At 45.2% G+C, this 27,995-nt stretch overlaps 2 protein-coding genes across 5 annotated transcripts; one reads left to right on the top strand and one right to left on the bottom strand.

Annotated features, from left to right (window-relative positions):
• Nucleotides 1-13: 13 nt before the first annotated feature.
• LOC105698064 (thrombospondin type-1 domain-containing protein 4) lies at nt 14-25,427 on the top strand. Of its 4 annotated transcripts, none has more exons than XM_012421961.2 (14): nt 14-209; nt 4,639-4,902; nt 16,317-16,464; nt 19,450-19,616; nt 19,886-19,985; nt 20,125-20,173; nt 20,240-20,367; nt 20,500-20,629; nt 20,753-20,993; nt 21,076-21,273; nt 21,371-21,532; nt 21,612-21,788; nt 21,864-22,086; nt 22,237-25,427. In XM_012421961.2, the coding sequence occupies exons 2-14, from the start codon at nt 4,861-4,863 to the stop codon at nt 22,371-22,373; spliced, it is 1,902 nt and encodes a 633-aa protein (XP_012277384.1). In that variant the 5' UTR covers nt 14-209; nt 4,639-4,860; the 3' UTR covers nt 22,374-25,427. The 4 variants fall into 4 exon arrangements, with proteins under 4 accessions (XP_012277384.1, XP_012277382.1, XP_012277383.1 ...); XM_012421959.2 differs by having other exon boundaries at nt 4,449-4,902; XM_012421960.2 differs by having other exon boundaries at nt 14-449; nt 4,449-4,902.
• LOC105698065 (probable cytochrome P450 6a14) lies at nt 25,354-27,808 on the bottom strand. The gene is made up of 6 exons (XM_012421962.2): nt 27,527-27,808; nt 27,077-27,446; nt 26,569-26,900; nt 26,243-26,476; nt 25,892-26,143; nt 25,354-25,777 (listed from the first exon to the last, which is right to left on the bottom strand). Exons 1-6 carry the CDS (start codon nt 27,708-27,710, stop codon nt 25,614-25,616), a joined length of 1,536 nt encoding a protein of 511 aa, XP_012277385.1. The 5' UTR covers nt 27,711-27,808; the 3' UTR covers nt 25,354-25,613.
• Between the last annotated feature and the right edge of the window lie 187 nt (nt 27,809-27,995).

Here is a 27,995-nt window from a genome sequence, read left to right as displayed (position 1 = left end):
GCCGGCAGTTCAGCAATACGCGCCTCTAAAGTACGTCGGGCGTGTTCCCGAGTGTCAGGATTTTTCGACCGGCGCGCCGACCAATCCCAAGTTCGGCGGGCTCGGCGATGATCCCGAGGGTTGACACGTGGTGCACCGATTCTCCGCGGTCAGTCCGTCGCCGGCTCTCTCGATCGACCGACGCGTCCCTCTCGCGTTCGCCTCCTAAGGTACCTCGTTAAATAAAAGAATGTTCTTGCAAACGCGAGTTAATCTCGGAAAGCCCTTCGACGGTTCTGCGACGTTTCACTTAAACCCCTTACAATCGAAACTTTCGTTTCAATCCGTTACAATCCAAAGTTTCGTTTAAATCGAACGCAATTTCAATTAAATTTATATTCCAGTCCGAAGTTTCTTCGCGACTGCCGTCGCTGGCTCTCCTAATCGCCCTGCCGTGTAAACGCCTAAAGGTACATCCGCCGAAGCACGTGTTCTTTCGCGGAGAGATAAAACGCTTTTGATAAACGGCGAACGGATTAATCTTGGAAACCGTCCTCTTTTTATGTTACGTTTTACATCCCTACGTAAACGGGGCATTGACACTTTTTTGTAATTAGAAGAATTTTTAAAAGCGAAAATTCTGCAGGTTATGGATAAGCACTTTTTAACGTATTTGATTTTTTTTTTTTATTAGATGTCTGATAATACTTGTTTGAAGGGAGTTCAACGAGTTCAACGTGAGAGCTATTGTTGGAAACGTGACTGGAGATTATCGAAATGAAAAATGAAGTTTCGAGTAGGGTCATAAACGTGCGAATCTTATAGCGTGTTATACGAGGGGAGTAAGTCGTTTCAAGTGGATTTAATGCAAGCACGTTTACTTTTTGCAGCAGGCGGGCGTGATGTATAAAGTTGTCACTGGCAGAAATGTCGCTTTTTTTCGTTTTTTAGTTTATTGAATTATCGTACGTGGGTCGATAAAACTTTGACATAGGATGTTACCGAATTGCTCGCTGGTCATAAATTCATACAAGCTATTGTTAATTGTGCACCATGTAACGATGTCGTATCATCGTCGAGATGGCGTTTGTTTTCGCACATTTGCATGAAATTACGTACGCTCGTCGATTTATCTCGAACAGATGTGCGTATCCGACTGTGAATGCGGTATCGTATCTTGAGAAACAGTAGTAGCGGCATAATAGAGGTAATAAACGCTGAATGAAATTTTGCCATATGTACGTGAAGAATATATCGCCTTCGTGTACGCGCCTAATAGAACTGAACTTTTAATTATTAACATGACCGTGCATGGTGTGCATTGTGAGAAGCAATTCATTTGCCACTTAACACTTATTGTTCGCTCGTCCTTAAGATTAGCAATACAATTTTTTCCTGTCAGGAGTAGTAGGTGATTAATGCGAATCGTATTAAATAAACCAGCAACGAGTGACAAAGTAAATTTTCCTCCCTTCGTGAATTATTGCACATTGTTCTTGTCCTTTGTAGAGGGAGTCAAAGAACGAATACGATTGCGGTGCAAAGTCAATCGTATCGATGCTTGAAAATTGATCCGCCGACAATTCATAATTATGACGTAAGTGAGCTTCATCGAGGCATCGATCCGACTTCTTCGTTAAAGGAAATCTCGATGCCATTCACCCAAGGCACTAAATTAATTGGTTGCCTCCACTTCAAAAGGGATATTTAATTGAAACTAACGCGAACGAGAATTCCCTCCAAGTGGCGGTCAAAGTCAATTTCGTAAAATTGCGTAAAATTGGCAAATGTTTCGCCAATTGGAAGCACCGCTTACATTCGTAAAAGCATGGTGTAAACATGTTTGTAAACCGACGGTCTCGTTTTTTTCAAGAGGCACAAACGGGGCATGCGGCCGCAGATGAAACGTGCCTATACAAACGGTACTCCAGCTTTACGCCCTGCTTTTTGTGCATACTTAAAACCTGCACTTATCTTATCCTCCGCGACGCATAAATGACCATTTTTTCACGATAGCTTTTAACAAAGCCTATTAATAGCAAACCCTGTCGTCGACCGATAAAAAAAGAAAACGAATGCCCGTTCACTTTTGGTATCTATTCGAGCCTAATGTCGTCGTCCATCGCTGGGTGTCAATTAAAATCACGGTAACCTTCTTCAATTTTTTAAACACGTTTTATTTCACAACTAAAATCATTTTAAACGTCACGCGCCGTTCTCACTAAAAGATAAAGGTTTTTAGCTTCGCTCGGGGACGAAGAAAAGGGCCGGGAGAAAAGACTGCTCTATCAGTGAAATAAATTCCGAATTTGATGAGTACATTCCCGGAGAATTACGATAATGGTCTTTGAAGTCGTTTTACGACATGTATATGCGTGTTTCCCTTGAGTGGCGGAGACTGGAATTGCTCTTGACATTTATGCTCGGGAATATGGCAGACGAATGTGCCAAGAAAAATTGCTGGAGAAAAATTGAAATTAACAAAAAAACTTTGATCAGCTGTCCCTTTTGCGCGCTCGATACATATCAGCCTCCGGTGATGATCATTAAGTGTCACGTTGTACGAGACGAGATATTCCGTGTTCCTTGGAAGTCTAGAAAAATTCACCCAACCATATCGCGCATTTCTTTTATTCCTGTATTTTTTTTGTACCTCAATTTGCAAGCGTACTCTGCTCCAAAAAATATAAAAGCGTTGTTTGAGAGTTCCCTCATCCCGGAGTGACGTTCGCGGCAAAACGAGCGATCTTCCACGCTTTTCGGTCTCCCATGGGGTCCACATCTCAAAAAGAGGAACATCGCGTTACGTGGAGACCTCCTTTCGAGAGGGCTCGGAATTCGCCGCTGTGAATTAAAAATAACCCTAGATTCGGCACGTCATATCCGAGGCCCGACCGCGACGGATAAGCATTCACGCATGGGCCGAGGCACCCGATAGAGGAGTGTCATTATTATAACTTTTTACATCGGCCATATGCTCGCCTCTCTTGGACCCCATGAGAGGCTGGAGAAAAGGACGATCTCGAAACCTCGACGGAAAAAGAGGGCTCGCGAATGGGTGGAAACAAATTACGGTGCGTGCCGGAATGGCCGGGTGGCAAAATTTGTCACGAGCATGTCTTCATTTACGTTGGAACATCGCAATTAAAATATGGCGACCGACACGACTCGAGCATGCGTCGAACCACACATCGGGTAGAAAATAATTACAAGGAACGATATTTCACGGTGGGTTTCCCTAGTACTTGTCCGATTCATGCCCCACGCGCGTCGAAGACCGGTCCACCCACAACGAGCCATAAAAAAAAAAAGAAAAAATATTTAAAAGAGACAATGAAAAAGGTGGAACCTTTGAAAACGGGCTTCGGGCTGACATTGGGCGGTATCGTCGCTCGTATCTCGCGGATCGGGCGAGGAGGGAAAAACTTTGGTATTTTCCACGGGCCATTGGATAACAATCGCGTTAATAATATATGCACGGTTAAGGCCAGTCGATAGCATGCATTACCGGTGATTTACAATTGATCGGGCAAATTGTTTCGCTCGGTGGTGGCTATACCGGGCTCCGGGCGCACTCGATCGCGTAATCGGCACGTCGATAATGGGAGTTCGATAAATCGCGGGACGTCGCGCCTCGACCGAATCGGCGGCGCCTTCGATTCACGCTGGCAAATTGCCGGCGGAAGGCCGTGCACGTGTGGATGCACTCGAATATGTCCACACACGTGGGAGGACGGCAGGAAATTCGAGCTTTAGTCCGGAGTGATTTACGCTGTCAATTTGTGAACATCCAAGCTTTGTGCCCCTTTTTAACCGGAAAGATCGGAGGGAGGAGCCGGCCGCGGCGCCGTTAACGCTGCCGTGGCATTAACATCGACGTGCCAACGCGCACCGAGTATCGATGTTAATTAACTTGTGAACTTTTCGATCCCTCGCGTACCCCACGTACTCGCCAACCTATACATTAGGCTACATAAGCTCGGTTACGGCGTGGATAAAAACCCGCGAAACTCATTTCTCCGGGGGGCCATGCTCCCGCGCACTTATGAGACGGCCGAGCTACTTGCGCCAAAGTGGACGGCATGACTTTTTATTTATTTACTATAAACGGCTTTTTTATTCCTCCTGCCCCTTATCGGGAAGATATGGGGTTTTAACGCCGAGTTTGGAAACCCATTTGCGGGTCTTGCGCGGTAATTCCGTTTCTTCATCCCTGAAAAAGGTGGCGATGGTACCTACATGTTAACCTACCCTCAAAAATGATCATTTCTCCCCTCCTGTGTATTTCGATATTCAAGCTGTCAAAATAAATGACGCGGAAAAAAAATATATAAAAAGCAGAGCGGACGGGAGAGTAAGCGACCGAAATTCCGGGCGGGTTTCCATGTTTTTCTCTTGCGTTTCATATTGCGATTTTTGAAAAAGGACCTGCCGGGATGTTGAATCATGTTTGTGTACCCTGAACGCAGATGCGCTGATCCCGGAGGGCCGAAAAAAGGGACACTTCATCGCGCAGATCCCCAATTCGGAGTTCCTTGCCGGATGCTTCGTCCATCGACAAGAGAAAAAAGTCCCTCTTTGATCAGCGACGCGGTTTTCCTGCCACCATATTGTTCGCGAGGTCGTGTCAACGGTACATCGAGGCGTTTTCCCTCGCAGAGCACAATGACGATACGCGTCCCGTCGTGAGAATCATCCCGCGAAGACGTCGGGGGACGGAGAAGCTCTCCGAGGAGCTTTCGGCCGACTTTCTGGCTGGGAAGAACAGCCAAAGAGGGCCGACTCGGCGGCGAAGAGGGGACCCGGAAATATGAAACAGCAGAGGAGAATCGCCATCTTGGCGGACGCGTAAGGATCGCCGGAAGTCAATTCCTCGTCAGGATGCTGCGACGCCTCCTCGCCACCGTGATACTGCTCGTGCCGGTGAGTCCATTCGTACCGATCTCCTAAAATTAATTATAAGCGAGAAATTAATATTTTCGTCCTCGAGGCGTGGACGCGCCGCGCTCCGTGGAGCTCCGGCATAGGAGCAAGGAACTCTCTTGAGCGGCACGACGCCTTATCTCGGTGCGGTGGAGTACGTAATCTCTCCCGGTGTGTACACGAGTCCGGCCTCTTCGACGGAGCCCGGTATTCCTCCTCCGAAATCCTTTCCAGGTGAAGCAGCGGAGCCGGATTTGTCTCTCTTGCTCCCGAAGATCCGACCGACGTCCGCGCACCTGCCGATGGACGGTCGCAGGCCATTTCACCTGCGCTTTCTGAATGAAACGTCGGAAACGATGGCATCGCGGCCGCGTTGTTAGCTTCCTGCACCTCGCTTTTGTCTTCTCCCTGGTTGCATTGTGCGCTTCCGTATTGTCTCGCTGTCAAAAGCACGTGGGAGGAAGCAATCGAAGCATCGATTATGCGCGAGAAGGGGGCTCGAGTTATCGACACGTCGCTTGAGAGAAAAATGCAGCTCGACCTGTTTCGGTCTCCGCCTCGTGAATTTTCCTGGCGAAGCCGACTCTTTTTATCCGTGTACTCCCGAGGCGCGGGGACAGGTATTTTTCTACATGAAAGGAAACATTATTCATAAGTGTATTTCAATGTAAGGACTCGAGGAGTACCACTTGCAGTCCGAGTGCAGTCCTGCATATGTAAGGACGAATTTCCTGATTCTCGGAGCAGGGATCCAGAGTTCTATCCCGGTGACCTTACGTTACCGATAAATCCCCCGGGACCTCCTTGCAGGTATTAAACATTGGTGCGAGCTCGTTAGCGGTGATTAATGTCCGGGCATTCTCGGCAAGTCGCGTAACGACGCATTGCGCGTTGCTTGCAAATAAGGTCGAATATCAAACGAACCGACCGGGCGGGTTATGGGGAAGGAGACAGCAGGTTTACCAAAAAGAGCCAAATGGATTCCAAAACCGGTATACCCCCTGTACCCGTAATCGTAATTCCCCCCTTGGGACATTTATGCGCTCTTGGAGCACGTTTCGTCTCCATTGTTGGTCCTCTTTCGATTGTCACCCTTTCTCCTCGCTCCAAGCCGCTTAGGGCTTAGGGCTCTGTTAAATCCGACCTCGATTCGAAGATTACGCGTGTCAGACGAATTATTAGGGGCATTGTGCACTTCCACCTGCAACTTCCCTCCCTGCTAGGCTGGCCCGGAAATCCTCGGATCGGAGCAGTTTGTTGCTCGAGTCGAAACGGAATGGAATCGATGACGAAGCGAGATCGTTTGATTTTTCCTCAAAATACTCCGGCGTAAACGGAAATCCTACATTTCGTGCGTGAAACGATTGGGTAAACGGTGGAATTTTCGGAGAGAGAAATTGTAACCACGCGGAAGTTGTGTTTGAAAGAGTTGAGGGGGAATTCATCAATTTTTTTTTTCGGGCTCTATCACGTGGCTTTGGGGAAATTGTCGATGGAATTGGTCTTTTTGGGGGTTTTATACGAGGATAGAGGAATTTTCCCGGCTATGCCGATCGTTCGTATCGCAAATGCTGCGAGTTTATCGGAGGAGATGAAATCCAATGCCGTGTCGTTGCTCTGGCAAACTAGCCTGGCTAAAGTACCCAGCCTGTCGATACGTAAAGTGAGAGAATATTGGCATCAATGTGGTTAACATTGGCAGCCACGCCAAGATCATATGTTTCCTTCGGTTTCGTGGTCAGTTAACCTCATTGTCGTTAAGGAACTACAGTAAGGTACGGCGAGGTGACTCCTGGGTGAATCGAAGGTCAGAAAAATTCAGCATACGTAATTACGTTTTTATCACGCCAAACGGAGTGATGTGAAAAAATAGGCATTTTTCAGAATAAAATATTTTCCAGCCGAATTTTTTCGTAAGGAGTCGACCCGACGTTGGTAAAACGAAACGCTCCTTTTCCGCGCGCTTCTCGTTTCCTTCCGGTCGGGGCAATATGTTAATGCCCAATAGTTGCACTTATCTGAAACAAAAGCTTATCTGAATATTACGAGCGCGGTGCCAGATTACAAGCAGTCGTTATCGGATCTAGAGCTTTTACTGCGACTCCCCGGGCAGTTTGCTCGACCGCGAGCGATTGTTTCGCCATTATTGCCGACAGTGGTTCACGGACCGATAAAAGCTGCAAACCCGGTAGCACTTCCACGCAATCTGGTACAAGGTTATCGCCGTAAGCTCGCCATTGACGACGAGACTTCGACTTTACGCTTTGACGAGATGTGAATAAATGCGTGTCGCGCTTAACGCCAATTCCGTGAGTACAGGGAATTCCTGAAAGGACCTTTGTCATATTCACGCACCCGGGGGAAGTCTCGTAAAAATTGACACGAGCCTGTCGCTATTAATAAATTATTTAACGATCATAGCTCAACCTTGCGTTTAGATGGAATAGGATCGACCGAGTAAACGCATGACACGTGGCATTGCTTCGATCCATAAAATCGTGTACAAAGTAGCTTTGTCAAAACCGTAAACAAGTACAAGGCTGATGCTGTTGGTTCGCTGGCCGGACAGCTCATCCTTGGACTATAATATCGATGGGAATAAATCGGAAGCGCTCGTGGAACCTGCAGTTTCCACGACCAAGATCGACCGTTGAAGGGAACCTCTGTGGGATGACGGATAAAAAGTAAAATCGATTGGAAATGCCTCTTGACGAATTTCCATCCCGCGTCCCGTCCCCTCATGATCTTGCGTAAGGTCGACGCCGAGAGTCGACTCTTTTTATACATTACGAGGAAACTCGCGTTGCCTAAGCAGCGGGGTCGCTCCCACGTGTGAAGCCGCTTTGTCAAAGGTACCTTTTAAGACTTTCGTCAGCGGGGCCCGTGAACACCGCCCCCGATAAATATTTCATCGGCGCGATGGAATTCAATCTCGAGGGCCCTCCGAGAGAAGAAAAAAGGCCGAGTCGCCGTGGGGTCAACCAGGCAATTTAGATCGGAGGTTAGATTCGGATTTACGTGACGACGAGTCTAGCCCCCGGAAGGGGTCGTGACGGTGAAAGGATCCTGCAAATCGATGACGGACCGGTGATAAGTCTCTTCGTATCCGCCACTTTGCAATGCTAAACCCATGCCTCGAGAATCCTCCACCGGAAAGGGAGGACGCGAATCACCCATTTGCATTTCCCGACTTTTTCCACGAGTCGTCGAGACCTTTTTAGGACGGACAACTTCTAACGAGGACCTGTAGGTCTAATGGCGACATCCTTGGAGAACGCTTGAAATTTCATTCCTTTCTCGGGACGGTTGTTTGAGCAGATGCTCGAGCTTCGTTATTACGCCGGACAAGGGTCGTGCATAAATTGTGCCATTCATCCGCGGGGAGGGATGCAAATGAAAAATTCTGTGACGTTATTTACGTTGCCCATACGCGATGTATAGGAGCACGGTGAAAAGTGTGACTTGTACCATTGTGGATGCAAATATTGTAGCAGAATTTTTAAAAATTCCGAAATTATGAAATTAGATAGTGCCAGCCAAGCCGAGATGCCGGTGAGACTCGGAACCCCTTTTCTTAAAATATTCTCGGTACATAATGTACCGCAAATATTTTCCGGATATTTCAAGAGGAATTCAACGGAGAACCGTTCCAAGTGGCTGTTCTTTCCAAGACGGAGTCACACGTAGAGTGGGCAGAAACGCGAGTACGAAAGGAGCGCGTTCCATTAAGACGTCACGTCATTCCCAAGTGGCGCCAGAAGGAAAAACGTAAGTGCTTCGAGCCGTTCGCACATCCAGGTTTTGCTCGGAGCCGCTCAACAGCCGCGACGGCCTCAAATAATTGTCCCGACTTGTCAAATGTCAATCTGGCATTTCCGGTCCACTCCCGTCGATCGATTTCCGCTCCGCGACGCATCGTAAGGCCACCGCCTACGCATCGTAATTACTCCTTGAATTTTTTTCCAGACCATTTTATGCCCCAACCGTGACGTCTAAACGTAACGAGTAACTCAAATAAACGTCGTAATTAATTATGAGGCTTCCAGGGGTGTTCCATAATTTTTATGGATTTTCCCTCGGAATTTTCCCCGTGCTCCAGAAACTGAGATCGACCGACGGAGAAGGGATCGAACGGTCTTCGCTATTTTTTATGCCACTCGATGGATCGGTTTCGTAACCCGGGCCGTAAAAATCTCGCTTTAGGGAGAACTAAATTCTCCAACTTCCGGCATCGGATGTCAGCCGGAAGATTGAGGGAACTTTTTGACGGAGACTCTTTGCCTGTCGCCGGCACCGCTTGGACGTACGTCCAGGCAATAAATAAGACACGAGGAGGAATTCTTTTCAGTTCAACTTTTTGCCGGTGATAATAATATCCGTCCACGCGTTATTCAGCCATGGAGAAAATGTCTACTTACTCGGAAACTCGTGGCTGTGAAACGCCACGGAGATTACGGCCCGGGCATTTAAGAGTCTTTTCTAATGGTAAGTGCACAAAATGAGGTGGAGTTTTTATTGTACGCGACAATGTTGAGCAACTCTTCGGGGAACGGGTATGCGAAGTATCGTCGTACCGTACGTGCATTTGCACAAAGATATAAGCCCGGGAATGGAAGCTGCCCTCTTTTCCGAGAACCATTCAGTAGCTCTGGTGATGGTGGACAAGGCTTTTTGGTCAATAGGGTGCAATGTCGTCTTTTAAATCCGCCTAGCCTTCGATCGAACCTCCGAGTGTCCATCTCCCTTGGCCATTCCTTCAATTCCAATTCTCCCTTCAAAATGATAATACGGAGCGAGCTGGAATCTCAGCATTTTTACGTACAAAAATCCTTACAAATTCTCATTGAATTTATTTATGAAGATTAGGAAGAGAAGTACCGACAGTTCTTTACCATAGACGTCCGATGGAAGGTCTTCTCGGGAAACATGCCAGACTTGCATCCGACAGCGCTCGTTCCGTCACTTTTCTTCGATTAATATCGAGAAAGAGCTCTGAAATAGCATCTAAACCGGAGTGCTCGTTAATTGACGGATCACCGAGGCGTAACGTAATGGCTGCAATCGCTTTTCATTGCTTCGAGGAAGAAGAGGTGGAAGAAGGATCGAAAGCAAGGAAAACGACGGAACGACTCAGGTGCCACTTTGGCGGGAACGGGTACAATGTCTCGAGCTGCATTGGAAAAAGATTAAAGCCCTGAACCGGGTTGGCATCCTTTTTCTGACATTTTTCACCGGCACCAACATCCCGCGGGACATCTCGAGGCTCCACGATAATTTTTCCTAAATGTTACGTTGCACGCTCACCGAGTGCAAACGCATCCGTGCCTTGGGACATTTATTTCTACGGCACGCACATCCGCTTTCGTGTTGTGCCGATGAAATTAAACCGCGGTGAATATTAAACAAAGAATACTCCGTGTAACTGAACGATAGAATTACGCGAACAATGGGGGCGATAACGTCAAAAAAAAAATATTTTCCAGGTCATAAGCATATTTCGCGCGGGGGAGACGCGTGTGTCATCTCGCCGCCAGGGATGACAATTGATGCTCCTTTGTGCTCCGAAATTACATATTTATTTCACCGGCTTTTCACGTTAAGTAGCGTAATATCGGAAGGAGGAGTATAATAATTTAGGTGAAATTGCCGAGCGTCGTCCAGCACGCACGACAAGGGCGCACCCGGCCGAGTCGGCCACGCATCGCCGCGGGTGCACGCGCGTACACGCGGGTGCGATATATCGCTATATCCACGTATGCATTTTTACATACGTGTACGCACTCGCGATCGGACTTATTCGGGAGCGCACGCAACGAGTCCTATCTTAGCCTGCAGCAATCTCCTCGCAGAAAGTCACTACGTGCGTCCTCGAGTATGTGCGTGTACGAGGCAAGGCGTACGCATCGGCGTTATCTCCAAAATCAATTTGAACAAGTGCCTTCCTCGGTGGCCACGGGTTTCGAAAGTCCACTAAAGAAAATGGGTTAAAGATAAATAAAAATTTCCAGGATTTTGGGAAGTCAGCCGGAGGAAAGGGGATGGTGGAAATCTGGACTGAAAAATTTCCATGCGCACTTGTTATTTAATTAGTAAAAGTGTCATTATCTGACGGTTCGCCATACTGCGGTATTAATTTTTCGGCGATGATAATCGGCTGTTTAGACCGGCGTTAAGCCTCACGATATGGCGGCAAACACCAATCGCGTTTACGGTTCGCGGCTTCGTATGTTATTCTTTGCGGCTGTGCGCTATCGGTAATGCGAATGCACGTTCGGGAGATAAGAGGAAATCCAGACTCGCGGTTATAAAATTGGAGCGCATCGGGCAAAAAGCCACTGGAAATGACGCCTCCAGAAGATTAGATCTGCGAGCGCGATTGGTCGATGGTCATTCGGCGAAACGCGTATACGTATTATACATGTACACGTGGACGTATTATATACAAGGAAAATAATTTTCGGCCATAATTGCCGGTCGTGCGGTAACGGTTGATGTTAGCTCGTACCGTGCGTTCATACTGTGCGACGACCTGAATCCAACGACTTTAGTCATGGGCAATGATATCCGTTTCGATGTCTCCCTCGATATACAGGAACTACTCTTGGGGTCGTACTTTTATCTATTTATTTATCGCTTAATTATTTTTTTTTTATCCAAGCGTTACCGATATTACTTCTCCGGGTGGAGGGCGATCTCCGGCGCGATTTCCAGGCCGAGGGCGAGTTGGAATAAAAAGTCAGTTAATTTCTTCTTTATCTAAAAATTTCCTCTTTATCTCGTCCGTGGTAGCCGCCGAAGGATCTCGAGTCGAGTAAAGGGCTCGTGCCGCGATCTGGATCCGCGCATTTGGCTGATATGGGATACGCGAGCCCGAGGAACCAGAACGGCTTGGCAGTAAAGCCTTTTTGAGCCGAGCTTGCGAGCACAGATTAATCCTTTTTACTGAGCGATCCAACCGGATCCGAGGGAATCTCGGTTGCGAGGAAACCCGGAGGGACTCGCTCCGGAATTCCTCACGTTCACCAGGATCTTTCCACCCAGCCGTACCTTTGCTGTCCGGAGAGGACGGATTTATTCTTCCTAAGTCTGGAATACCAGGACGACGACGGACGGAGTTGAGTTTCTCGCTTCTCTGGCCGTTTCTCCTCTCTTTCGCCGACCAATTTTTCGGAACATTCGGAGAGCACCGAGCCAAAGTCGTTGACACAGTTGCAACGTGCGGATAAGGGACGGTGGCTGAAATAGCTTTTCGTCGAATGAGGCATAGATGCGCTCGCTGAGTACTCGCATTTATTTCTCATTTTCATAAAACGCGGAAATCTGGAGTACGAGAAGAAATCACGGAAGAAGCAGACTTCCGTCGGGCTGCGGTGATAACGCCGAAGAGCACTATCGTAGAAGAATAATAGGGCTCTGTTATATATCATGCGCAATGTGCACTGCGATGTTGCGCACTTTAACTCGGAATTTCATTCGCGTGGGATAAAAAATTGCTTTCATTACTGCTCCGACTAGAGGATCGTAAACGGTCTGGAGATTGTAAACGTTACCTCGGTGGTCGTTAGAAACGTCACTCGAATTTGATCCACTTCCTCCCGGAAAGGAGGTCGCTTAATTTTCCGCAAACAATGAGGTGTCCGCATGACCCATGAGGTTAACCATCGCGTGAACTGCGAAACGTCCTTATGTGACGAGCTTACTTATGTAAATTTACATTCATTCGGTTCAGGGCAGAATTCCTAAAATTCTCGACGACACCCTTTTCTGTCGGAGGACGTAAGAAATTTTAATCGGCGTGATAATAAAAATTATTTCAACGCAGGATAAATGACAGATTTTTTTTTTTTTGCAAATTCGAAATCCTCCAAGTGGAACGGTCATTATTCTTAACAATAAAGGAAACTAACCAGCCGCTATCGTTTATGGTAAGTACACGCAAGAAACGGGGCAGTGGAAAAACGACATGCGTAGATGTACCGATACCGAGGAATCTTACCGGTATCGATAAGTCTCAGTTCATGGGTACTTTGTTCCAAGATACCGCACCTTCTATCAATGCAAATTTATGCGCCTCGCAATGATGTCCCTATTCTATTTAAATTATCATCGAATTGCAGCAACCTTGCACGGCAAAGCACAGTGCATTACCTTTGACGGCCAGGCGCACGGTGCACGCCCGTGCAGCATCCGTTATTTTCCCCTTACCAACGACATTTGCACTAGACATAAATAAAATCACGCAACCCCCGACTTCTCCACATTTCGTCGCAACATCTCATAGCTCTTTATTCCCCACCGACGCTCTTCTCCATTGAAATTTATGCCATCCATGGAAATTCGGACTTAGCCCGCACTCGCAGGTTTCGGCTAATTTCCTCAAATCTGTATTAATTTGGAGTAATCGAGCGAAACTGGGTCGGTTGGATCTAAACAGCCCCAAATGACGAGACGACCATCACGTTTCCAAGGACGCTCTAAGCGTATCCAAGGGATTGTCGTCATCGCTGAGAAATATACTAACCAAACGCTGCGAGATGAATCACGCTATTAAGTGACCTTTCTTCAGTGACAATGCACTCTATTTCCAACGACCGTGCCATTTATTGTCCGGCAAGATGCGTTAATCTCGCGCTAATTTGAATAATGGCGGGACATTCGACGGGAGCTCGTGGGTCGCTTTTCTTTCTCTACACTCGGGATCAAAATGGACATTTTAGATCGCGCCGCGCCCAAGCGGCGACACTCCTTGTTTTGATTGGATTAACTCCGAATCGGTGTCAACTTATGTCACTGCACCGTCGGCGTTAATTGTATGAATATCGCATGAGTGGCTCCGTACGCGCCAGAGGCGAACGAGAAGGGCACCGATCGATCGATCGACCGTGACTGACAACTGGGAGGTTTCGCGATTTGTCAACCGAGGGATCGAGAATCCTCCCCTGGGGTGCAAACCGACCTTTAATGTGATGAGCGGAACGATGCAGGTTCTCCCCGATGCATCGTATGCAACGATGCACGATACATAGGGATACATGGCGATATATGGCGATACATATCGATGCCGAGTGATATACAGGCCGAGTCGCGCTACATTTGTCGGGGCGATATTTGTTAAATCGTCGACGTTAACTTCTCGGAGAAATTGTGATAACGGATATAAGAGGGTCTTCGTAATGAGGATTTCAGAGTGGATCCTTTAATATCGCGATACCGTCGCCTTTAATGACTGCTATCGATAATATCGACATTATTTCTTATGAAAATATTTCCCCCTTCCTAATGACCGATAAACGTAACATCGGTTTTACATTTCGCATAGTTTGATGGACGTCGCGGTAATCTGGCTCTTTGAACGAACTCGACTTTTCACTTTGACAAAAGAGTCGAGGAGGACAAGACTCGGTACTTCGGGTGGAGATATCTCCCCGCAAGTGTGGTGGTCATTCATACACGGATTGGCGTGATTTTTTTTTCTCAGGGTTTTAAAGAGATTAATTTACGTTTGAAAGAAATTCCCGCAAAAAGGGCTCGACATGAAAAGTCTATTTTGTTCGCAGAGTGGATACCTCGAAACGACTGATAAACTAATCTGGAATATTTTGTATGGAGGCCAGTCGTAAAAGGGTTTTTCGAGCCGAGCGTTAAGTGTTTCTCCTTGTCGCCAGATTTTCGGAGTAATTACTTGTCGAATATTCCGATGCCTTGTCTGAGAAAAATTGCGAAACCTCGGGGAACGCAATTGTTGTCGGTGCGAAGCTTGTTCTATGGGAAAATTTCTTACTGAAACTAAGTCATCCTGGTCCTGTATCGTGACGTGTTTGTACGCCGATAAGACGGCAACTTACTTGCGGGCATGATGACTTTGTACACGAAAAAAAATAAAACGCGAGTTCTCGAGCAATGACAGCGCGAGTGCGCTCTAGTACTAATTTGATCAGTGCGCTCGAGTTAACTTACAACGTCTTACGTGTTTCACAGTGTGCTGAAATAGCTTGAGTAGCTTAACGTAATATCTAGTAAAGAAATGAGTAACTGGCGCTCGGCATTATCTCAACGAGTGCGCCAAAGCAAACACCCGGGATCGGCCATGTTTCATAGATCACGGTAGAACAATTTATCGAGGAGCTTACTTTGACACCGACGTAACATAATTACCCCCTTCTGCACATATCGACGTGATTGATGATGCTTTGACATCGTTGATGGCCGATAATTTGTATGCATTATGTACGTAACTCCGTTATCCCGAAATTGGAGCAAGAATTTATCACCAGCTGAAGGAGTGCGTAATCTAATGCCGCATAAATTCATGAGCCGCTCGCCGCAAATCTTAGTTAAACGTGTCTATTTTATGTCGAGATTTTCCCCGATTAGCAGCCACGTGACTTCGGACGTCGACGTGATTTATTGCACTACACGCGACTACTGAATTTACCGAGACGTCGTATAACAAAACACTAAAAAATTTTGCAGAATGTCACTTTTTATTGCTTAAGAAAAATTCCACCTTCATACTCCACTTGCGGTAAAATTGACGGTCGAACTTCTCGATGCTTTGAGGAGGCGATAAACCAAATACGAAACATAACGAGGCCGGATGTAAATTTAATATCGATAATCCGGACTACCGGTTGATGTTTATCTCGAAAGGACTCGATTGTAATCCGCTTACCAAATTTGGTCCCGTGCTCTCGGCTTAACGCCACCATATTACATCATGACACTGACTTCTTTATCCGTTACTTGAACGTCATACTTAATCGGGAAAAAAAATGTGCACGCTCCGGAGTTCCCTTGAATACCATTTTACACCATTGGATTTGGATATTTTTTATTCATCCCAATCGTATCCAACGATCCCGCCGTCGAGAAGTCGCCCTCAAAATATCTGCGGTCACGTTGGCTGTTAAAACAAACTCAATATCAATTGTCGGCTGTTTCTTAAGAAAACGTTATTGACCGGCACCGCGATCGACCGTGTGTGCTCTATTGATTTCACGGTATTAATAAAACGCCGAAGTCGGGCAGACGTCAAACGGACGATCATGCTAGGGTTGTGAATTATACATAGATCCAAGGCTCGCGTATCAACCGCGCCCATTTAAACCGAGGTCAGGGTATGAGTACATTATTTTCCATCTAAACTACGGGCCCATGCAAGTGAGGAGTGAATCGATGTTCGCCTCCTCGAGATCCAATCCGAGCCTGGTCCTTATCTCGAATGAATCGTCCCTCACATTATTTTTTTTTTTTTTCTTCCAAAGGTGTCGATAATACCACTCCATCGACTGTATTACATTTTTATTTAATCGTCTCCATTTGTTGTCAGCACCTGGTAGGGATAAATATCGCCCCATCGATTGTATTACATTTTTATTTAATCGTTAATCGAACCTCTCTCCATTTGTTGTCAGCACCTGGTAGCGACAAACGGAGGACGACTGATAGACGGTATTTTCACGGAGCCGACTCTTCAGCCAGGATACAATTTGGTCACGACCGTGCCCAAAGGAGCTTCGGCCTTAAACGTGACGGAGCTACGGCACACGCAGAATTACCTGGGTACGGTGAACCCCGTTTCGCTCGACGCACTTTGCTTCTCAGGGCCTTATCGGAGTCGTGAAAACGATGCAGCACGTGAGATTAGTATTAACCGCTAGTATATAGATAAGCCGAGTAAGACATTTATCGAAAAGCAAACTTTCCTTTCCCTCCGACCGGAGAGTGGAGTCGCAAAGGGAACCTGTCGCGCGACATCGGCCCACGACGAAGCGTGCATAAATTTACCGAAAAGAATTTCTTAAACGTTAACGATTTGAGAGCGATTCGTCGCCTTGACTGTATAATTACCTGGGTAACTTGGGTTATTTCCTCTTTATTTTTTTTTCTAATTCTTTTTTCTTTTCCCATCGATCGACGGCTTCGGAAAGTGCCGACTCGTTAGCATAGTTGTAGGTTTCGCAATTATCGACCACTCTTCTAAGATTTGCTCTGGGATGCTGGGGGACATTCGGAGTGACGTCACTCGGATTTCACACCTCTCGCTGATCGCATCCTCCGGGATGCTCTCCGCGTGGAGAGCGTAAACAGGGTGTAAAACCGTCTTGTCCATTATCGTTCCGTTGATAACGCGTATCTATAAAGTGCCGAGGTAAAACCCCGCTGTCCATTACCATTTTTCCCAGCGACAATCGCGGGTAATGTCTAGGTGCGAAGGAGTCTCGAGAAGTTCGTTTCGACGATTGCCAGCGGGTAGTCGTAATTGCGCCAGCTTTTACATTCCCGACGTCCGAGTAATTAGCATTAAATTAATTCCAAGGGTATCCGAATAATTCCAATAATTTTCCGGGTAATTAAACGGGTGTTCATATCCTTCGACCTTTCTTACCGGCAGGATTTAAGTGACTTCTCGAGTCGCGCCGAGAAAATGAACGGCGAGATCTCTACGAGGAAAAATTGTGGGATTTCTCGTTTCAGTAAATAAAAATAGTGTAATAAAAATTGACACGTTATTTCCGGTACTCATGCCTTTTAAGGTGTGAGAATTAAATCGAATTACCGATCGCGATTCCTTGTAGGAAACTCGAGCCGATCCATTCCGCTGAATTTGCACCACTCTGGTATTAACCCTAATTACCTACGTTTGTCGCCGCATGGTGTACTTATTACGTCGCGTTTCGTCTCACTTGGGAGAAAAGATCACAGCTTTAGCTCTCCTCGCGGGTGTTTCTGCAACATGCATAATACATAGCACTAAAGCGGGATCGGTGATTAAGCTCTATAAGCACTGGTAGCAGCACTTCTGATGTAACGTATTAACATGTAAATGCAGTTCCTACCAGTCATTAACAAACGTTTCATTGGCGTCTATAAGACTGCACTGTAAAAATTCACGCTTTGATTTCGACACGAGACGCGGTGAAAGTTATGAAATTACGACTTACAGTCAAACCTAGTGACTACCATTTGCGACTAATTGCACCGCGCGCAATGTGCGCCGGAAAAGTCCGGCGCCATGGAAAATAAGATGCAAGACGGAGATTATTAATTAATAATCTCCGTAAAAAATTCTGCTCGTGCAAATTTTTTTAGGCAATACTTGTATCTAAATAATTCCTTCCTCTTCCCACGAGCTCCATAAAAATCGCGATCATAGTCACGTTCCCCGTAATGATCTCGATAATAATTACGCATAAAGTCACGTTGTTGGTTATCATTGGGCCACTGAATGACACATAAAAGTAACGGTAGGGAGTTACGTACATCCATTATCACCACTCGAATGGTCTCATCGAAGCCGCAAGCTTTTCAAAGGATCTCCCTCCGCGACTCGCTTTAACCCGACGAGTGCTAAACATTGCCTCTTATCCAACACGAGTACAGTTCCCGACATTTACAATGCAATTATTGGCGCTACAATGTCGCGGCTTATCGTCGCAAAGTGTGCCTTCGGCAGATCGCTCGGTGCACTCGCAGTTTCAATGACGTTATTATAAGGCCAGCGGCTGACATCTTACATACAATTAGGTAATACCGAAGCGGACTACAAGGGTACCGTAATTTACCTCGAGTTGCGAACAAATCAAGCAGATTGCGAATACAAGGGCGAGGATCGCTCGACGCGGGTGACAATTCATTTTGATAAGATGAACAATTAAACCGTGAATTATCCTTGCGGTCGAAGTACGTGAAACTACCGCGCTCGAAAAAATGGAAATATTTTCTCCCGCAGAAAAGCATCGGAACGGAAGGCGCAATTAGTGCGCTTTTCGCGCATAATTAAACGACGCTAATAATTACGGGTCATTACACTTGGGATCGATACCGCCTAGTAAGTAAGTCACCGATGATTGGCGATGCATGTTACTAGTAAATAGACGTAGTTGCGCGGGTAAACAGCGTGATAAAATTCTTATATCTCGAGCTAATCGTTATTAGATCCTCTGTGCATCGGCCAACAATGGCACTTCTCTAGGGTCGTGTAAATTTCGTAAATTTTGAAAATAATCCTCGTAATTTGCTCGTACCGTGTATTTGATATCTGGTTAAATGCGGGGCAAAGTTGCGGAATTCCTCAACCTAGTTGGCATAATTGAATGAGATGCGTCGGTTCGGAATGCTGACTATTTGTGTGTAATTTAATAGCTAACCGATCTGTGAACAGCTCGCTTTAAGTACATCGCAGCCGGAGCTTAAGAGGGCATTCATTATTCTCTCTCTGCTCATTTATTTTTCGTAGAACGTGTACCACTTCTGCTAATACGAGATCGCGGCGCCATCGTGCACGGAGTGTCAAGTTTAGTTGAATTTATTAAATCATCCGCGCGCACCCGATAAGTATTCCCTTGCGCAAGTGGATTATTTCATCGCCCTAATAAGCTCCTGTACGTGGATAATGAAACCGTAATTCGCCAGGTTAATAGGGCGAAATTCCTGGGAATAGAAAATTTAATCGGATCGCCGCCTTAGACATTTAATGCAATTTAAGTATGCGGTCGTTGGTCTAATTCCGAAATAATTTCGATCAACCTTCACGTCGAATTTCAGCGATCCGCCTGCAAGATGGCACCTTCCTGCTGAACGGAAATTACAACATCAATTTATCCGGGGAATATAAAGCGGCCGGAACGACTTTCGTTTACATCCGTCAAAGTCCGCAGCATCTGGAAAGCTTCGCAGCACTTGGGACTTTGCAGGAGCCAATTGACGTCATGGCAAGTAACCGAATGCGTCTCACGTGTAATAGACCACTTTCAAAGAAACCTAATCCGCGCGATATTAAGAAATAGACCGCCGCTGCTGGTGTCAGTGACCGTTGACCGTATACAGGGTGAACTACTTAACATCATCACCTCGAATAACTCGTCCGCGATCATGAAACTTGATGTCGGGTAATTTCGATCGCGGTATTTTATAATTAAACCCACCCAGAGAATAATAATACTTGACCAAATCAACTTTTAACGACGTCTAATTATTTCAGGTGCTGTACCAAGAGCCAAACCCGGGCATCATCTACCGGTACATCATCCCAGGGAACATGAACGTAATGTCGATTAAGTCACACTCACGTCTAGGTGCAGGTATTACTTCCGAGATATAATAATAAATTTTCATTACCTTCTGAATTTTACCCTGAAACCACGTAAATCATAGGAATTAAAGTAAGAAGAATAGATCTAAGCCCCTCTACTCTATTTACCCCGGAAACGCTTCTTTCAGCGTACGGCAAGACCTCCGAGATCAGCGTGCCGAACTCCGTGTACCGAAAGTAAGTGAAGGTAAATAAATAACGCTCGTATATCGGTATCTTGAGGATATTTATTAATTCCTTCAGGTCCGACAACGCAAGCTCGATGATCGGCGACGAGGGAATGCCACCTCCGACTTCCAGGAGGAACCGGAAACGGAAGTTCTCGTGGAAGCCCGTTGGACTGACCGAGTGCACCAAGTCCTGCGGAGGCGGTAGGTTTCGATCGGCGATATTCCCTCTCGATATCGCTCTTATCGCATCCGCCGTACTTATAAGGTGCTCGCTCCCGATTCCTGCGAAGTGGAGAAAGCTAACCGGCAAACTTTCGATCCGGCATGTTAAAGGCTACCAGACGAAGCGGTACATCTGCGTGAGGGAGCACACGCAGATGCAGGTGCCCGAGAAACGGTGTCACGCCTTGGAAAAGCCGAAGCTCGTGCAACTGCGGTGCAACGTCAGACCTTGCCCGCCGAAGTGAGTCGAATCGCGAGAATTCGTTCCCCCTTCGATCGCTTCGCGTCGTTTTACAGTGCGTCTGAAATTCGCGCGACGAATCCCCGCCGTAAAGTGCTGTGGTTATTTTTCTGGAAATCCAAGATGGCGGAGCGGACCTTGGAGCGAGTGCTCGGCGTCCTGCGGGAAAGGAGTGCGAGTCCGCGAGCTGGAGTGCGTCCAGGAGGTGAATCCCATGCTGACGATGCGAGTTCCCGATGGAGCTTGCATGGACCTGAAGACGCTTCCGGTGTCGGAGTCCTGCGAGACGTCATCTTGCGAGGATCGCTCCAGAATGACCCACGCCGCGCCGGCGCCATATTGGGACGTGGGAACTTGGTCCCAGGTAATCTACCAAATTATCTACGAAATTTGTACCTTTCCTCCGCTATTATTAATCAACGCTGTTATTCGTTTGTCCATCTCAGTGCTCCACGACTTGTGGCCCCGGAAGGCGGACGCGCCAGGTTACTTGCATAACTCTGGGCAATCCTTGCATAGTGACGGAAATGCCGGCAGTTCACGAACCCTGTGACCTAGAACCTTGTTCGACGGAGTCGCTGAAAAATGTCGTGCCAACTGATCCCAACGCTTCGCCCTGGCTCTACACCGAGTGGCCTCAAGAGGTATCTCGAAGGGAACGGAGATACGAGAGCATCTCGCGGTTTCTATTAATTCCTGTCGATAGGATTTCTCTTCTATCATTTTTGATTTTCATTTCAGTGCTCGGCAGAATGCGGAACGGGATTGTTGACTCGCAGGACCTTGTGCGGGGCTGCCGACGAGAACGAGCCTTGCGAGGAGGACAGCAAACCCCTCACTGTAAGGACTTGCTCGTACAACAGAACGTGCAGTGGTCAGTGGTTCACGGGACCTTGGAGTCAGGTAATCCGAAAGCCGATTTATCGTTGCAAATTGTTTGCCCAAAGCGGTGCAGCCTAATCGAGATCGATACCTCCAACAGTGTTCTTCCGACTGCGGCGAGGGCGAACAAGTCAGGGAGGTAGTTTGCGTCACCGCGTTACGTGGATCGCTTCGAGTGGTCCTGGACATGAACTGCCCCGTAAATAAGCCAGAAACGAGGATATCCTGCCAGGGACCACCCTGCACATCGTCCTGGTTCATGTCCGACTGGTCCGAAGTAAGCATTCGACGAATAGAGCCGTAAATGCCGGTGTTCGAGGAGGTAACGAGAGCCGATTATCTTCGTCCTTAGTGCACTCGATCTTGCGGAAAGGGAATGCAAAAGAGGGAGGTCAAGTGCTTAACACCGGGTGGACAACCTCCCGAATCGAATCAGCCGCAATGCAAGGCCGAAGATCGTCCGATTAGCCGCAGGACGTGCAACGACTATCCTTGCAGAGTCATTTACGATGCTCACGATTCCGAAAATCCTCGACGAGTGGTACAGGTTCAAAACGATCCGGAGATCCCTGACGGTAAACACTCTTCCAATGTCGCTATACCGTATTGATATTGTAATTAGCTACTCTAGCGATCTTACTCAATGACCGTATTTACTTCGCTTATGACGACGCTTATGCCTTTGGACGTGTTTGTAATAATTATTACTATATTCGCACTTGAAGGATTGGTTGACGACCCACTCTGCAGAGACAATATTTCAAGTTGCCACCTTGTGATTCAAGCTCGCCTTTGCGCTTACCAGTACTACCAAAACTTCTGCTGCCTTTCGTGCAGACGATTCAAACAAGAAAACGAATGACGATTTGTCGCCCTTGGTACTTGACGATACGGTGTAATGTCATACATATCAATGCCATCGCTGGAGATTTTCTGCGTTATGTCGCAAACGAAGGTACAAAATTGATGAGCGAGTTCCAAAGTCCTCGTAATTGATAGTACGTTGTGGAGGCCTGACAAATTACAGCTATTTCTCCTCGCGACTGAAACGCGGTACCCATAGAGCGTATTACAAATTTACAGTATTCTGGAATTACATCACAAAACTCGTCAAATGCAATGAAATTGTATTAGTACCTACGTATCGATATTATACGTATATTTACGTATTTAGTGAAACTGTATACCGAATGTTTGCCTCATAGGGTCGATTATTAGAATTCGAAGATTCGTGATTTCTGCTTAAAAAGTCACCCTCGACGCTGTGTCAAATTAAATTCTAAATTCTAAATAAGATAATCATCTGCTCTTCACAATTTGCAATTACTTACACGGTGGTTGGCAAATGGATTATACTTCGGCCGAGTTTTTGTCATTATTTTGAATAGCGAGTAATATTGTGCCGCTTTAAGTCTCAATATTTTGAATCCATTAATTACTTCATTCCTCGGTATAACAGCTTTAGCAATGAATCTCAGTATTAAAAGCATCAATAAATTGCTTTTCAGGATGTCGAACAATTTTTTATTAATTTAAAAATGCTACCAAAAAAATTGTACGCCGATTCCAAATTGGAACAGCTTATTGCTGCCCCTCTCGTCCTGATATGAACGCGGTATTAGATATCTACATTACTTGGTAGAAAAATGTAGTAATACGTAATTCGAAACCTGTATTACAGGGAGGATCGGATAACAACTGATTTCAAGTACTATACAAAATGGCTAACACATTAGTGCACTTGAAATCAATGTATGTCTTGTGTTCGTACTTATCTAATTCATCGCATGAAAAAATAAATATGTATTAACATAGAAACAAGCATGTGAGCGATCGTCATTATTTTAATGAAAAGATAGAAAAAAGGGGCTTTATACATCCTTGCCTAAGTGTAGATAATTAAAACTGCATGCGTAAAAAAGCGTATAATGTAATGCTCTGTGAACGTATGCGATATGTAAAAACGGATAACGAAATTCTACCGATAAAAAAAAAAAGAAATATATATTTTACCAGAATTTTCTACACCCACTATGCGTAATTTGTATTAATAAAAGTAAAGCTTTTTCCCAGGCCATTTTTCATTTTACTTTTTGCCAGTAATCGCTTACCATATGAGTATGTTGGAAATTTGGTGTAATGTAGCTTAATTTCACATTTAATTTTAATATGCTCTTTTGGGGAGAACGCTGAAAAATCGCGGTGGTTGTTAAAAAATCTTTGATTGGCATGCATGTAATTGTGTATAATAATTGTACCTCCCATTATCGGTTAGCACTCTTTTTCGATCACTTTTGACGATTGACGTACATATTCGCGTCATTGAAATTATGATTCGTTCAATACAATCATACAATTACATTCAGGTACAGAAACTGATATCAGTAATTACTCTACACCGTTCAAATGAAATTAACTCCTTAAGAAATACCAAGAAAAAAATATATACACGTGGAAATTCTTTTACGGATTCATCGTGTCACAGGGTTTTTTTATCCTGACCATTGTCGACGTATCCCATCGGCATCTTTGATGCGCTTGTTGTTTCGTCTTGGCCAATAATAAAAGTGGAAAATACGAATCGAAGTCTGGTATAAATTAGGCTCCGTCTGCAGGTAAATATACAGGCAGGTACGTACGCGGTTATTAAAAAAAAGAAGTGAGTACCATGTACTCCGACATAACTACCAATTTCTCATATGTGCTGACCGACGTACCCGTTTATTACGACGAAGAATACTAAATATGCTGTGTCAGAATCTCCTTTACTTACCACTCGTATATCTCGGTAATACGGATATATCAGCATTGTTTGTTTATGCGAAATCGCATCATTCGTGTACTAACATCAATGTATAAGTGCACTCGATTGCGAGCATTGTCGGATCCAACGGGCAAGAATTGCCTGAGTTGATACAATGATTATAGAGGAAAACAATTTGGAGTAAGGGTCAACGAACTCTCATGTCAGGGGTCAATGGACACGGCTAAAATACCTGTGATTTTTGGGAACCCCACCGAGTGTTCCATTTTTAAACAAAAATCAGAATAACGCATGCTGTACTCGAAAATTTCAATGTAATGCTGACGATGTAATTATCGAACAGAGATTATTATTTGTCCTCCAAAACATGTTGAGTCAATATTTTGTAATGAATCGTGGATCAGTGATATCGATGTCAGTGTTAATAACCTGCCACTCGATTTTACTATCACATTCGTCCCTCACGATGTGAATCCATACTTGTCGTAATTTAGAAACTAAAAAAATAGAACAGACCAGCGTGATTTTACTATATAAAATAATGCTTATCGCTGATAAGGTAAATGGCTAGTTCACTTATCTGAGTAGTTAATGATGTGGATCAAGAGACAGTTATGGACACGCGTATATGCCTTGTCACGGTGACAAAGCTGCTGTGTTGTATAGGGTCATTATTACAGTCATTTATTATCATCGCGATATCAGGAGGGTACGATCAATGTTCTCATTAGCGATGGTCTCCTGAAAGAAATTGCAAAAATAAGGTACAAAAGGAGGAAGGGCTGTCCATTGTAACTTTTTGGACTCATTCTAGGATGTCACCGGGATCGCCATAACAAATGGATCATTGTTGCAATAACGCAGTCATCGTCGCGTAACGATAAAATCACAAGGGTGGTAGAATGTATTGAAAAGCCATTTTTATATTATAAAAATTTTCCATTTTTATTTCGCTATTAATATATTAGAGAGAGTGTTGTCGCAAGTATCCGATTCATTCTCAATTAAATGTATAGCTTTTTTACATATCATGGACTTATGATTAAAAATATGCAATAAATGTATTACAAAGAAATTAAAAGTTTATACCGATCTTTGTTATGAGGTCACGTATATACAATTGTTCGATTACTCGCAAGAATATCTAAAAAATTACGACGCAACGCGTCGACCTACAAATACAATTATTGTATAATATTCTGATTAATAACGCTTAAAAGTTAAAAAAAAAACTATAAGACCAACGTTTTTCGAAGAAATCTCCAACTGTGGTGAAAATTGCTTCACCATTGACTACCAATAGAATTTAAATGAAATTAAGTCGGCGAAGCGATTATTTTATCTCGCTTTTATTTCCAGATAAATTCCATTTCTTGGACGCTGAACAGGGACACCAGGAGAGTAAGTGATTGGGATTTCAGTCTTATCACAGACAGAAAATCGATACCGTGACAGCATGGTAACGAGAGCCACTTTTACTTGCATAAGTCCGAACCGGTTACCTGTAACGATTATTTCTTGCATGTATACTTAAGTAATTACGGATTTTTGTCCTATCGGTAAATGCGCATGAAACACTAGGAACGTCTCTACGAGCAGAGATGGGGTTCACTTACCGATACAAAACCTCGGCCCTTCGCCGAAAGGCAAATAAGTGAAGGAATTACGACTCGCGACATTCTCCGGAGAAAATCTCTCCGGGTCGAATTTGTCCGGATCGGGATAAATATTGGAATCGTAGTGGAGTCCAACAACTGGTATTATGAGCTTCATTCCCTTGGATATATGTAAATCCATTGAAGGTAGATCGCAGTCCTTCGTGCAGATACGATTGAGCATCGGCACCGGTGGATACTTCCTCAATGTCTCTTTGAATTGAAAATGAAAAATCGGCCAATTTGAAATATTTCAAGCAGAATTTACGAATCACGCAGCAATGGCGTCGAATTTGTGCAGGGTATACTTACCGGAAACAACTTTCTGCAAGTACGTCATTTCGGTTAGACTGTCGTAACTGAGGGAACCGTGTTTCTTCAACGTAACGTCGATTTCCTCGCATAGTTTATCTTGTATTTCTGGATGCAAAGCCAATTCGTACATGCAGAACGAGACGGTGGAAGAGGAGGTCTCGAAACCTGCTACGAAGATGAGGAACGCCTGAGCAGTTCCTTCCAACATTGTGAGCGCTCCGGTAGATGATTCTATAAATAAAGTACAATTAAGAATCCATAACACTACGCGCTATTATTCCTTGCATAATTTGCTTCGATGCGAGTCACGTATATTAACTTACTCGGCTTGTTCGGGTTTCCCTCGTCATCGTCCGTGTATCCGCGATCGATAAGCTGCATCAGTTCGTTCAAAAAGTCTTTTTTAATGATATTCTTCTCCTTTCTCATCTTCACCACGTCGGAGAAAAATCGAATGAAAAAGTCCGAGATCGATTTCTCCAGAAAACGAAGTTTTACCAGGTAGGCAAGAGACGGGGCAAAAAATACGATAAGGTTCCTCATCGGTTGTGATCGAAAGGTCTTCTCTCCGTAATAGTGGAACCCGTTATTTGGATCTTTTAAGCTGTTGGAGTTCAATCCAAACGCTGCAGAAGATATGATATCCATGGTGTACCTGTAGCAGGTGGGAATACCTCAATCTCTCGTTTTAAGCATCGAATTTCTAAGTTCCATAATTTAGACTACTTTCTAATTTACTTATTTTATCGGTAATTGCGTCTATGAAAATTCTTCGATAGGGGGATGTATTTTTACGGGCGTCTTGAATTAACAGAAGGAGCAGAATAGTACCTAATGATGATGTCTTTGATGTCGACCACCTTCGAAATCTTTGCCGTATCATCGAGGCATTTCGCGAGTTCCTCGGCACATTCTGTCATCACGAAGAACATCTGCTTCATTTTCCCCGAGGTGAAAGACGGTGAGAACTTCGATCGGAGGTTTTTCCACTTTTCTCCCCCAAGTAAAAACAAGTGAGCCGAAACGGGGTCCACTTTTTCGTTCAAGTATAATCCACGGTCGGGAAAATGAGAGAACTCTTTATTGAGGACTAATCTAATGAGCTCTGGATCGGTGATAACCAAATGCGGCTGGTGGAACATATAGATCCCATAGTACCGAAAGTGTTTCGATTTCATGTAGCTTCGTTTAAAGAAGTCACCTGAAAATACGGGTTAACTTGAAGATACGGTGTCCGTGAACACGATATAAATAAATTCTTTGTATAATTATTTAACTTACCAAAGGACACGTTTTTTACGAGGGATTCGTAGAGATTGCCAACAGGCACTATAGGCTCTTCGTAAGGTACTCCCAGTCTTTTCCAATAGCCGAAAACGACCCATTTCAGGTACAGATAGATCGAAACAACGAAGAACGTGATCCAAAGTAGTTTCGAATTGTAGAATTCCTCGGCGGACCACATGATCTATCTTCCTACCGAGGAATTTCAATTCCTCGTTTAGGAGCTTCGGTGGCGACTCCAACTTGCGGAGAATCGAAGCGGTTTGGCGTTCGGCGTTCCTACGTCCGTGGATTTAAGTATACACAGTACAAAGAGGGGATTGAGAATAGCAAGTCATTTCAAGACTCGACTTTCAGCTTCAGATAAAAATGATAAACTTGTTTTGGGTGGGAAATTCTGCTGGACCTTCGTACCTTCGAAGATGGAATTGTATTTCCGTAAATTTGATCATTTTGGCCACGGAGT

Source organism: Orussus abietinus, unplaced genomic scaffold, assembly GCF_000612105.2.
Source record: "Orussus abietinus isolate OABI.00-Male unplaced genomic scaffold, Oabi_2.0 scaffold1, whole genome shotgun sequence".
In the NCBI taxonomy this organism is placed as follows: Eukaryota; Metazoa; Arthropoda; class Insecta; order Hymenoptera; family Orussidae; genus Orussus; species Orussus abietinus.
This window is presented reverse-complemented; position numbering and strand designations above follow the sequence as displayed.

Bases quoted from the DNA above. Each gene is read 5' to 3' on its own strand.
- LOC105698064 (XM_012421961.2), top strand. From the start codon at position 4,861: ATGCTGCGACGCCTCCTCGCCACCGTGATACTGCTCGTGCCG. The intron at 4,903-16,316 runs GTGAGTCCATTC...ATTTGTTGTCAG, and splicing joins CCGTGATACTGCTCGTGCCG to CACCTGGTAGCGACAAACGG. The intron at 21,274-21,370 runs GTATCTCGAAGG...TTTTCATTTCAG, and splicing joins ACACCGAGTGGCCTCAAGAG to TGCTCGGCAGAATGCGGAAC.
- LOC105698065 (XM_012421962.2), bottom strand. From the start codon at position 27,710: ATGTGGTCCGCCGAGGAATTCTACAATTCGAAACTACTTTGGATCACG. The intron at 26,901-27,076 runs GTACTATTCTGC...CACCTGCTACAG, and splicing joins ATCAAAGACATCATCATTAG to GTACACCATGGATATCATAT. The intron at 26,477-26,568 runs GTAAGTTAATAT...CTTTATTTATAG, and splicing joins GGGAAACCCGAACAAGCCGA to AATCATCTACCGGAGCGCTC.